General features: G+C 49.4%; 1 protein-coding gene across 2 annotated transcripts in view; it reads right to left on the reverse strand.

Annotated features, from left to right (window-relative positions):
- PLPP4 (phospholipid phosphatase 4) overlaps positions 1-12,303 on the reverse strand; it is a 228,540-nt gene that overhangs the window by 68,690 nt on the left and 147,547 nt on the right. The window contains exon 1 of one of the 2 annotated variants that reach the window (XM_064144256.1): positions 6,069-6,469. The exons of the other annotated variant lie outside the window; for it this stretch is intronic. Coding sequence (XP_064000326.1) covers positions 6,069-6,124 — 56 coding nt within the window. The 5' untranslated portion in view covers positions 6,125-6,469. Of the gene's footprint in view, positions 1-6,068; positions 6,470-12,303 lie in introns of those variants that run through there. 2 annotated transcript variants of the gene reach the window in all.

Raw genomic sequence — 12,303 nt, forward strand, 5'->3', positions numbered from 1 at the left:
GCTGCTCTCAGCCACCCTGGCCCCAGCCTGTACTGCTGCTTGGCGTTGTTGTGGCCAAAGTGCAGAACCCTGCACTTGGTCTTGTTAAATCTCATCCCATTGGCCCCTGCCCAATGTACCCATGGACTAAAGAAAGGCTGGTAAAAAAAAGTACTACTCTTCTTTTCTTGATGAGAGAAATTAAGTCCAAGACTTACGATCAGAAGCCAAAAAGCTGGTTCCAAACAAAGTCAAAATTATGGCATAGTCAACTTAAAAGCATAGGATACAAAAAGAAGCTCCTGTGGGCAAACATCTACTTTGCTTTGGAACATTCACTCCAAGAGCCTTGGCTTAAAAGGTGGCTTGAAATCTCAGTCCAACTGATCGTGTAATTTGGCAGCATTTGTGTCAGCATGAGGAGATAAATCTTAATGCCTCAGAGTGGTGATTCTTTCTCAATACTATTTTGCTTCTATTGCCCACAGGTCTCCAACTGCTCATGATTCTCAGCTCCAGAGATGCAGCAGATGTGACAGAGAAAAGGCAAGCACAAGCTGTGAGAAGGGTAAAGCAGAACCACAGCATTCTGGAATTTCCTCAGCCAATTGATTTTCTGTCTGCTCTAACAAGACACCACATAGCACCATTTAAGAAGGCAGCACAAGCAGAATATCCAGAAGATCACCCTCATGACAAAGAAAGCTCCTTGAAAGAGCTTTCCACATTAAATCACATCATTCATATTCATAACTCCATTAAAACCTGAACATTGTAAAACTGTAAGCAAGCCAACACACACAGAATCAGCTTTTGCTTGCTTCCACCAGAGTCTGTGCGTGGCACACGCACCAGATGCCAGCATTAGTCAACACCATCCACTCACATGTGTAATATTTATGTATGTTAGCCAGCAGATAAACATTTATTCCCTAGGGAGGCTGCTAATGAGACTGCTGAAGGGAAGATAGCCAATTACTGCGAATGACATTTATATTTTAATCACATCACACTCACTGAAGAGCTCAGGGTTTGATGAAGCAATCCCTGAAAACCTGTCTTTTTAATCAAGCAGACGGCTCCAGAAGCATCAGTGATAGGCTGTTGATAAGTCACAGGGCTAAATATACAGCACAGGCAAAATCTGTCTTCCTACCAGCACAATGATGTGCTCTTCTCAAACTTCTGAAGCACGTGAAGGCTTCTCCTTGTAGAGGGCAGCTAAAGCAAAGCATGTATTTTGCTAAAAGGCTCTAAACTCTTTGAATTCGTCCTAGGGCAGATCACAGAATCTCAGAATGGTCTGGATTAGAGGGGACTTCCAAAGCTCATCCAGCCCAGCCCCCTCTACAGTCAGCAGGGACATCCTCAACTAGATCAGGTTGCCCACAGCCCTGTTCAGTATCACCTTGAGTATCTCCAGGGGTGGTGCCCCAGCCACTTACTTGGGCAACCTGTTCCAGTGTTCCACCACCCACACAGTGCAGAACTTCTTCCTAACATCCAATCTAAATATGCTCTGCTCTAGTTTAAAGCCCTTGCCCCCATCCTGTCCCTGCAGGCCCTTGTGAACAATCTCCCTCCATTCTTCCTGTAGCCCCTTCAGGTACTGGCAGGCTGCTACTAGGTCTGCCTGGAGCCTTCTCTTCTCCAGGCTAAACACCCCGCAGCTCCCTCAGCCTGTTCTTGTATTTGAGGTGCTCCAACCCCCTGATCATTTTTGTGGCCCTGCTCTGGACCCACTACATCAGGTCCAGGTCCTTCCTGTATTGAGGGCTCCAGACTTGGATGCAGAATAGTTTAGGTTGGAAGGGACCTCAAAGATCATCCAGTTCCAACCTCCTGCCATAGGCAGGGACACCTCCCACTAGAACAGGTCACTGAAGGCCTCGGCCTCATCCAGCCTGGCCTTGAACACCTCCAGGGAGGTAGGGGATCACAGTATCACAGAATGTGATCACATTCCCTGGGCAACCTGTGCCAGCATCTCACCACCCTCACTAGAAAGAATTTCTTCCTAACATCCAATTTCAATCTCCCCTCTGCCACTTTAAACCCATTCCTCCTCATCCTGTCATTACAAGACCTTGTCAATAGTCCCTTTCCAGTCCTCCTGCAGGATGCCACTCATGTGTATAAATATCAGACTAGCTCACAAATCCTTTTACTGACTACAACCAAACCAATTTAATCTCACCAAGCATTTCATACACCACAAATGCCAACATCCACGTGAGTGGAGCAGATGAACTGGTTAGAAGTCAAAGTTTAATGTTAAAACGTTTGAAATTGCACAATGGAGTAAAAATTGAACTCCATTAAAAAAAAATTACAGCATGAGAATTTTCTCAGCCTAGTAAGTAGCAAACCAGCTGCATTCATCAGGGTCAGCTCAGCCCAGTCAAAAGAGGCTCAGCAAGGCTAAGTATTTTGAAAACTAAATATGGATTTGTTAATGTTAAGGAACTGGGGGAAATTGGGGGGGGCTGAGTGGAAATAATCACTATTCTCCTTATCATTTGTAACTTGACAGCTGTTCTGCTAAAGATGCTCCAAGAATATCTATTTACATTCCCAGTACAGCATGCACCAAGCACGTTTTTGACTGCAAACAGTTGTGTTTGGGTTAGGTTGCTATTTTTAACTCCCATTTCTGAATTTCAGGCGGCTGTAGGTCTTTAATAAACCTCCTCTAACTAATCCTTCCTTCAATAGCATTAAAATCTGAGGGTTAAGATGCCCTCAGGTACAGATCCTTGCAAAGAAACAGAAGCTTGAGTCGCTCAATTTCAACCCCTAAACGGATCTTTAACTGCTAAGTGAACAGAGAGCAATTGCTCAGAGCACATCCACATCTGAGTCAGCTGTTATCATTATCCTCATTGCCTGCCTGTTGAATTCACCCAAAGCATCACAGCCAGCAAGCCCACCTGTGACATGGCATGGTGAACATATGCATGACAGAAAACAAACAGCAAGGATAAGATTTTTGCCTTTGGTGGAATGACTAAAGCTGATAATTATGGCAAGTGGGGAGGGAAGGAAAAAAAAAGGGATGCCAATCTTAAGTACAGAAAATATGGCTGTTGTTGCTGTGAAATACATTCCATCTCAGCAATCAGCAACAGAAGTTTTCACACCTCCATTTCTAAGAAATGACATTTATCATCCAGCAAAACTACAACATGGAATATGTAGCTTATTCCTGTGCATTGTGTGGTACAAAACATGCTGTGTATTATTCCAGGTTGTAATAATCAGGAGGCTGGGGCTAAAACGACATCCGGGAGGCACAGATGGTTTACAGTTGGCAAATAACCCTGGAACCACTACCTTCAAGGTCAGAATTCTAACACCACAAAGGCTGGCAGTGACCTGAAGTCACCAACACCTTTTCAGAACGAAATAATGCTCTTTCTAGTTCCTGGTGGGCAAATATCTATGTGCAGCTGGCATTCACGACAGACGAGCTCAGAGTGAGCCTCAACTCATTGGTGTTAATGGTATTCCTCTCTAAGACAGGAGGGAACTGTGCAGCCTTTTCATTCCTAGAAATAGGTTCTTCAGTAGAGCTCACATTGCTGCTGCCTGGATTCCTGTCCCAGGGCTTCTAAATACACAAGGAATTGTTCGTTCTTGAAAAGATACTGCAGTGAACTTGACACTCCACAAAATCCCTTGCCTTGGCTGGCTACAAACACCTCTATTTAAAGCCACATTTCAACCTCTGTAACACAAAACTTTCAAAACATAACCGCCTCTTTAGAAACAACCAAAAGAAACAGTGAATACTGTTTCAACAGCAAAAGATCCCTTTGGTAGTAAGACGATCTCAACACAAAAGCTTTCCTTTTGGTCTGCCTAGGGATCGCGTTCTTGAAACCATTACAAGCGAACGCAAGTGAAGATCTTTGTGAAATTAAACACCAAGCTGAACTCAAAATACTAAGGTGTTCAGTGCTTTTAGATGCAAATAAATGTTCTAGGTGAGCTATTACAGCGTCAGAATTATGCCTGTGCATTTCAAGACGGCAGAAACTGAGCTGTGTGGGAAGAGATGTGCTTGCATAGGCATTCGCCATTATGGTGACTACCAAAACGTTCTCCTTTGGCTGCCCTGCAGCTGATTTTAGAGCCATGGCACAGAGAACAGTGAAAATTACAGAGTCTTTTAGAGAGAAAGACAGAAGCACAACCAAGAAAGTACTGTTTGTAATGGGTCATGATTTACACATCATGGTAAGAAGCTATATGAAGAGATCTCTTAAGGGATGGTGTCAGTGATGAATTACTCCTGCAATCATAATGAAGAGAAAGGTTCTGATGGAGCATCAGATCCTGAGGTCTTTGCTCATCCTGTACTTCCAGGCATTCCAGGAAAGGGTTCTGTTGAGAGGAACAGGTCCACTTTCAAAGATGCAAATAAACTGAAAGGTATCAAGGGTATCTTACAGGTTTTTGAAGGTACCAAAGTTCAGACCAACATGAAGCGGATTACGCTCACCAAACACTGCAAATCAAGAGATCTGCATCGATATTGAAGAGAAATGAGCACTAAGGAAAAACTTGAGTACCAGCATTCATTAACGGTGTCGAGTACCAGCATTCATTAACCATGTCGAGTACCAACATTCATTAACCAAGAGTGGTTCAGAGCAGAATTTGCATCACACTATCCCGCTATCAGCAGCCCTAAATCGGTGCCACAGCTTAATGGATGCCCAACCAATGTGACTAACAGCATCAACTCAGCAAGCAGACAAGCGAACAGAAGCAGAATCTGATTCAGTTTCTCTGACACTTCCCAGAGATCATCAAGATTGAGAACACTCATGTTTAAGCATTAAGCAGTGAAAATGTAAACTGGAATGAAGAATGGGACTTTTTGTTGTTCAAATACACAGAGAACACAAAACCGCCAGAAAGAAGAACCCGGTTCAGCCCTGCAAACAAAGCCCAGAAAGGAAGACTGTTCCTGCAGCAACAGCTGCACATCTTTTACCACCCAGATTCCCAGGACTTTCCTTCCATGGCAGGAGCGTGCAGACACGCTCACACCTTGCTACCATCCATTCCATCTCATGTTCAGCCTGAGGTCCTGCCTCAGCTCCAAGCACCAGCACTGTAGCGCCCAGGTCCTGCCTCAGCTCCAAGCACTAGCACTGTAGCGCCCAGGTCCTGCCTCAGCTCCAAGCACTAGCACTGTAGCGCCGAGGAGCTGCCTCAGCTCCAAGCACTAGCACTGTAGCGCCCAGGTCCTGCCTCAGCTCCAAGCACTAGCACTGTAGCGCCCAGGTCCTGCCTCAGCTCCAAGCACTAGCACTGTAGCGCCGAGGTCCTGCCTCAGCTCCAAGCACTAGCACTGTAGCACTGAGGTCCTGCCTCAGCTCCACGCACTAGCACTGTAGCGCCCAGGTCCTGCCTCAGCTCCACGCACTAGCACTGTAGCACCCAGGTCCTGCCTCAGCTCCACGCACTAGCACTGAAGCTGCCTGCCTCGGAGCTCGCTTACTGCGGGTTCCCACTACAGCAAGCCAGCTGTTGGGGGACATTCACAGCCTGGGCAGAGAAGAGCTGACAGCAGAAGTACAAACGCAAATCAGCAGCAGGTTCCAGGGGCTTTTTTGCTGTTGCTGTTTGATTTCTTTTTCCTCACTTCTCTCACAAACAGTTTCTCCAAGCAAAATCGCAGAGCACAGAGGACTCCCCGCTGCCCACCCCGGGGATTTACTCTCTCTACGCAGCCCCGACAGGGGAGCGGCAGCAGCTCCCTTCGCTCAGGGCTCCCCAGAGGGCCGGCGGCAGCTCAGTGAGTTCCCCCGCCCCGGGGCGCTTCCTCGCCGCCACAGTCCAGCATGGGGTGGCTGCTCTCGGTCGGGGGGACCGCGCCGCCGACCCGCACTGAGGGACAGCAAACCCCGCGCTCCCCAGCCCGCACTTCCCCGACCGGCGATCCGGCAACGCGCCCGGCTGCCAGCCAGAGGGGCCTCGGGCGACGAAGCAAAGTTGAAGCCGTCTACGAGATGCCTACTGGTGCCTTTCCGGCTGGAGCCGTTCACCCCCTTCCCCACGGTGCGGCAGGTACTCACACGAAGACCCCGAAGAGCACGACCCGTATGCCGATCTCGATCGCCAGCTCCCGCATGGTGGGTCCCGGCGGGCTCCGGCAGCCCCGCGGCACCGCCTCTCATTCCCTGCTCAGGGCGGGGGCACCCAGGGGCGACTCGGCCGCCTCAAGCCGCCTGCCGGCAGTGCTGCCGGCCGCTCCGCGGGAGGCTGGCCGCCGCGCAGAGCTCCGCAAAGTGCAGCACAAGCCTCTCCATTCCCTCCTCAGCCTCGGCAGCTGCTCGCCCCTCAGAGAGGCGCCGCGTCCCGCCAGCAGCGCGGGAAGGCTGTGCGGAGAGCGAGGAGCGGCGCTGCCGCCAGGCTGAGGCGGCCGCCGCCGCGGCGGAGCCGAGCGCCCGCACGGAGGGAGGGTCCCGATGACTAATGCGGTGTCTCCCAGCGCGGGGGCCGGGGGATCCTGGGGATTTCCCCTCCCTCCCCTCCTCTGCCCGCCCCCGCGGCGGTGGCGAGCAGCTGCCATTGCGCCGTCCCGCCCGGCCCCTCGGGGCGCCTGTGCAGCACCCGCTCTGGGTCTCGCCGGCCTGGGGCGGCCCTGGCGAGCTGCGCTGGGCTTTTCCCCCCCTTTTACAACGGAGGAGGGGTCCTTGAGCTCCGCTGGTGTCGCACGGAGCCCGAGCGATGTAAAAAGCGCTTTCCCCGTCTCATTTAATGCAACGTTCCCCCACCCGGAGAGAAACGAACCCATTGCCAGTCAGCGCAGAGGGCTGACATCGAGTCTCCCGCCACAGCCGGCACCCTGAGGGGTTTCGCTTCTCCTGGGTACAGTTCCCAGGAGCGTTCACCCCTGCTTTGTAGTGAAGGGAGCGAAAGTAGCCGGGGTGAGGGGGGGAGACACCACAGCCAGACACCAATAATAGCGGCTGTTAGCAATGCCTTAACGCTGGTCGGTCGTGCAATGGGCAGCTGCACACCAGACCATCTACCTTTGGTTCAAGGATTAACACCACCAGAATATTTGCCACAGCATCTGTCTAACAGGCTTCCCCACCCTTTTAGATGTTCGTGCTGTTCTAAACCTTGCTTCCTCTTGCTGGTGCAAATAACACATCGTGTCGCTCCTGATTGCCTGGTGTCAGACCCTACCCTGCATGTGATACTGCAGCCTAAAGGTGTGTTTAGTTAGGTGCCTGTTTGTTCCCAGAGCTGGGCCCGGCTCAACAGACGGGCAGAGAAGGTAGTGATGTGGAACTGGGTATTTCTAGAAGGGCAGAAAGGCAGCAAAGCTGCCATGGCCTTGGTTTACCCTTGTGATTTCACCAATCCACTCTCTAGCATCACTAAGTTTGCAGATGACACCAAGCTAGGAGCAGGTGTGGAGCTGTTGGAAGGTAGGAGAGCCCTGCAGAGGGACCTAGACAGGCTGGATGGGTGGGCAGAGGCCAATGGGATGAGATTGAACAAGGCCAAGTGCAGGGTTCTGCACTGCGGCCACAACAGCCCCAAGCAGTGCTACAGGCTGGGGACAGAGTGGCTGAGAGCAGCCAGGAGGAAAGGGACCTGGGGGTAGACCATGGCACTAAGTGCCTCATCCAGGCTTTGCTTGAACACCTCCAGGGACGGTGACTCCACCACCTCCCTGGGCAGCCCATTCCAATGCCAATCACTCTCTCTGTGAAGAACTTCCTCCTAACATCCAGCCCACACCTACCCCGGTACAACTTGAGACTGTGTCCCCTTGTTCTATTGCTGGTTGCCTGGCAGAAGAGACCAACCCCACCTGGCTACAACCTCCCTGCAGGTAGTTGTAGACAGCAATGAGCTCTGCCCTGAGCCTCCTCTTCTGCAGGCTGCACACCCCCAGCTCCCTCAGCCTCTCCTCATAGGGTTTGTGCTCCAGGCCCCTTACCAGCTTTGTTGCCCTTCTCTGGACACCTTCCAGCACCTCAACATCTCTCTTAAATTGAGGGGCCCAGAACTGGACACAGCACTCAAGGTGTGGCCTGACCAGTGCTGAGTACAGGGGCAGAATAACCTCCCTTGTCCTGCTGGCCACACTGTTCCTGATGCAGGCCAGGATGCCATTGGCTCTCTTGGCCACCTGGGCACACTGCTGGCCCATCTTCAGCCCACTATCTATCAGTACCCCCAGGTCCCTCTCTGCCTGGCTGCTCTCAGCCACTCTGTCCCCAGCCTGTAGCGCTGCTTGGGGTTTTTGTGGCCAAAGTGCAGAACCCTGCACTTGGCCTTGTTCAATCTCATCCCTCTCTTCTGTACCTCATTTCAGTGATTTGGGGGACAGAGTAAAACACAGGTGTGACTGGCACTGAAGAGAACACTTCAAATATTAGTGTTACTGAAATGAGATCTTTCTCTCTTCTGTACCTTGTTTCACTGATTTTGGAGACAGAGCTTGGTCAAGTATTTATATTCTGGAGGGAGGAAAAAAAAAACAGAAAAACAAAACAAAACACCACAAACAAACACTATTCTGTTTCAGGAAACAAAGATAAATTGCAAAGTCTCCCCAGTAGTGGTAGTAAAGGATAAGTCCTCCCCTCCCTTGGAGGACACTCAATTGGTTTGTCTTCTGTTGTCAAGTATTTGTGCTTCCTCCAGCCTGTGCCCCAGTGACTGAATATTTGTATGTATCCTGTTGCTAGGTGTGCACAAGAAAAAAAAAGTCTGCTTCCATGATTAGTCTTTTTCTACAGAAATAGCCTCATCATTTGTGTGAGTGGAGCCAGTCATGAAACCAGCTGCTGCAGGGACTGTCAGCTAAGGCTGGCAGCCTGTGCTGCAGTTCCACACAAGCTGTGCAGGAGGCAGGTGGCTAAAAAGCTGTGATATTTCACAGAATCATAGAATCAACCAGGCTGGAAGAGACCTCCAAGCTCATCCAGTCTAACCTAGCACCCAGCCCTATCCAGTCAACCAGACCATGGCACTAAGTGCCTCATCCAGGCTTTGCTTCAACACCTCCAGGTTGGGCTCCTGGAATGGGCTCCCTGGACAGCCCATTCCAAAGGCAAATCACTCTCTCTACCAACAACTTTGTCCTAACATCCAGCCTATACTTCCCCCAAACTTGAGACTGTGTTCCCTTGTTCTGTTGCTGGTTGTCTGGGAGAAGAGGCCAATCCCCACCTGGCTACAGCCTCCCTTCAGGTAGTTGTAGACAGCAATAAGCTCTGCCCTGAGCCTCCTCTTCTCAGGCTAAACAACCCCAGCTCCCTCAGCCTCTCCTCACAGGGCTGTGCTCCAGGCCCCTCACCAGCTTTGTCACCCTTCTCTGGACACGTTCCAGCACCTCAACATCTCACTTGAATTGAGTAGCCCAGAACTGGGCACAGTACTGTGTTTGCTCTGCTTGAGCATCTTAGACCTTATGTGTGTGGTGGTTGAAGGGGAAACACTAAGCAGCCACACATTTGTGTGTGGTGTTTGAAAGGGAAACACTAACCAGTTACACACTTGTGTGTAGTGGTTGTACTTTTTGCCCTGGAATATAATACAGCTCTTCAAGCATCTTGCTGTGTACCCTTCAGCCCCGTTGGACACTGCTGTGGTGGCTTTAGTTACTCTCCTGCTACAGAAGAGGGATTTTCCTCACATTTGTATTAGTGTTTTGGAACCATTCAGCTGTTCACAGGATCACAGGATGTTAGGGGTTGGAAGGGACCCAAGGAGATGATTGAGTCCAACCCCCCTGCCAGAGCAGGACAATACTAACACAGATCACAGAGGAATACATCCAGACAGGCCTTGAAAGTCTCCAGAGAGCTAATAAACAATACTCATTATAAATTAGAAGTTAAACAAAATTTCTCCTGCTGCTTGCTTGCAGCCTTCTGATTCTATGTCAGCTGATGGTGATTTATGACACATAAATACTTCAGATTGATTTTCTTGCAACTCAACACAGCTTGCAAATGGCTGCTGAACAAAAACTTGCTTTGACTTTTAAACCAAATGTGAGTTGCAGATATTACTGACAAGGATCACATTTCAGACTACAACATGGCATTAAGCTGCAACTCTGCAGCAGACTCTCAGAGCAGACCACGGTGACCCTAGAACCAACCCAATTTTCTATTCATCCCAACCATCTGACAGGCATTGCAGGTGCTCTCAATGATATTCACTTAGGTGTGACTGCAAAGGAGAAAGGCTTGGCTCCCACTCAGCTATCAAGCCTTCTAGGTGACTAGCTAAGGTTCTCAGCCTCTTTCTTTCAGGAGGTTTAGTCTCTATTTGTATTGACTCCAGTTGAGAAGCAAAAAGGAGAAGAAAGTAGCAAAAAGCTACTTAAAGACTTTCCTCAGCTGTGTATTTAGAGAGAAGACTGAGCCACCTGCATCCTGCTTTCACTCCACAAAGAGATGTTCACAGGCAGAAATATCTGCACAGCTGCTATGGATTTTCTGGAGGTTACAGCTCTTTACCAGGGCAGCAGGATGCATGCATACCTCTTACCTGCCCTGGGGCAAAATATTGCATCTCATGGTAAGCTGAGTTTTAAAAAAGCCTGGGTTTTCCATCAAAGCAGATAAACTTTGTTCTCCCAGAAAGCTGTGGAAAGCAACAAACTTGCAGTAAAACAGGCATGATAAAAACCTAAGTGGTAATAACAACTGAAACTGCAAAAGCTGCTTGGTTTTTGATTTCCTGCTCATTGTTTCCTAAGACTTTGTAACTCTGCTGGGACCTTAATGACAAAAAAAAAACCCCAGGGTAGGTATAGGCTGGATATTAGGAAGAAGTTCTTCACAGAGAGAGTGATTGGCATTGGAATGGGCTGCCCAGGGAGGTGGTGGAGTCACCATCCCTGGAAGTGTTCAAGAAAAGCCTGGATGAGGCACTTAGTGCCATGGTCTAGTTGATTGGATAGGGCTGGGTGCTAGGTTGGCCTGGATGATCTTGGAGGTCTCTTCCAACCTGGTTGATTCTATGATTCTAATGTTGTCTGGAGCATTGTTAGGTCTTGTAGTTGTGGAGGTTCTTAAGTGCACAGAGAATTAGGGACTGATGACTTCTTAAAGGACTCTTAACACAGTTAAATGAAAGTAACAGGCAGTGGTTAGTCCAAGGAAAATCACAGGTCCAGCCCAAAACATTTGTTAGTCAGCTCCCCCATAGAATCATAGAGTGGTTTAGGTTGGAAGGGACCTCAAAGATCATCTAGTCCCAACCCCCTTCTGTAGGCAGGGACACCTCCCACTAGAACAGGTGGGAAGTCTCCATCTCCATATATACATATGTATATTTAAATGTTGGCATCAGAGACAAGTATTGCCTATAAAAATCACTAAGTCAAGCATTCCCAGGCTGCACAGAAAAAGTAAGCTGTGAAGACTCATCAGCAGTGTATCAAAAGGCTGGTGAGAGGCCTTGAGCACAAGACCTAGGAGGAGAGGCTGAGGGAGCTGGGATTGTTTAGCCTGGAAAAGAGGAGGCTCAGGGGTGACCTTATTGCTGTCTACAACTACCTGAGGGGTGGTTGTGGCCAGGAGGAGGTTGCTCTCTTCTCTCAGGTGGCCAGCACCAGAACAAGAGGACACAGCCTCAGGCTGCGCCAGGGGAGATTTAGGCTGGAGGTGAGGAGAAAGTTCTTCCCTGAGAGAGTCATTGGACACTGGAATGGGCTGCCTGGGGAGGTGGTGGAGTCGCCGTCCCTGGAGCTGTTCAAGGCAGGACTGGACGTGGCACTTGGTGCCATGGTCTGGCCTTGAGCTCTGTGGTAAAGGGTTGGACTTGATGATGTATGAGGTCTCTCCAACCTTGGTGACACTGTGATACTGTGAAAAGTTGAAGGAAAGCCATTCAAGTCCTAAGGAATGCATTACCAGCTGGAGAACTCAGAGGCTTCAGGAGGTGGGGTAGGGTGGCTCTGATTTAGGGTAGGCTGTCCCTGCCCGTGGCAGGGGGTTTGGAACTAGATGATCCTCGTGGTCCCTTCCAACCCTGACTGATTCTATGAGTCTAGGTGAGGCAGTATCAGGATTCATTTCTAACACAAGTATCATTCAGTTACTTCAGAATTCAGATTAATGCTTTTAAACAACCTCTGGTTTTCATACCACTGTGAAAAGAAAAGAAGATTGAAAGTCGCATTTAAGCCCCACTGAAGCTGATGGAAATCTTTTTCTGCTGGTTCAGGGCATTAAAATCTGTCACATATCTCCAGAATGAAACCCAGCAAAATTACCCTGAGAAATTCCTATCATTCTGCTCTCCCAAGAAGTTCCACTTCACAATAAA

The sequence above is a fragment of the Pogoniulus pusillus genome, chromosome 6 (genome assembly GCF_015220805.1).
Source record: "Pogoniulus pusillus isolate bPogPus1 chromosome 6, bPogPus1.pri, whole genome shotgun sequence".
NCBI lineage: Eukaryota > Metazoa > Chordata > Aves > Piciformes > Lybiidae > Pogoniulus > Pogoniulus pusillus.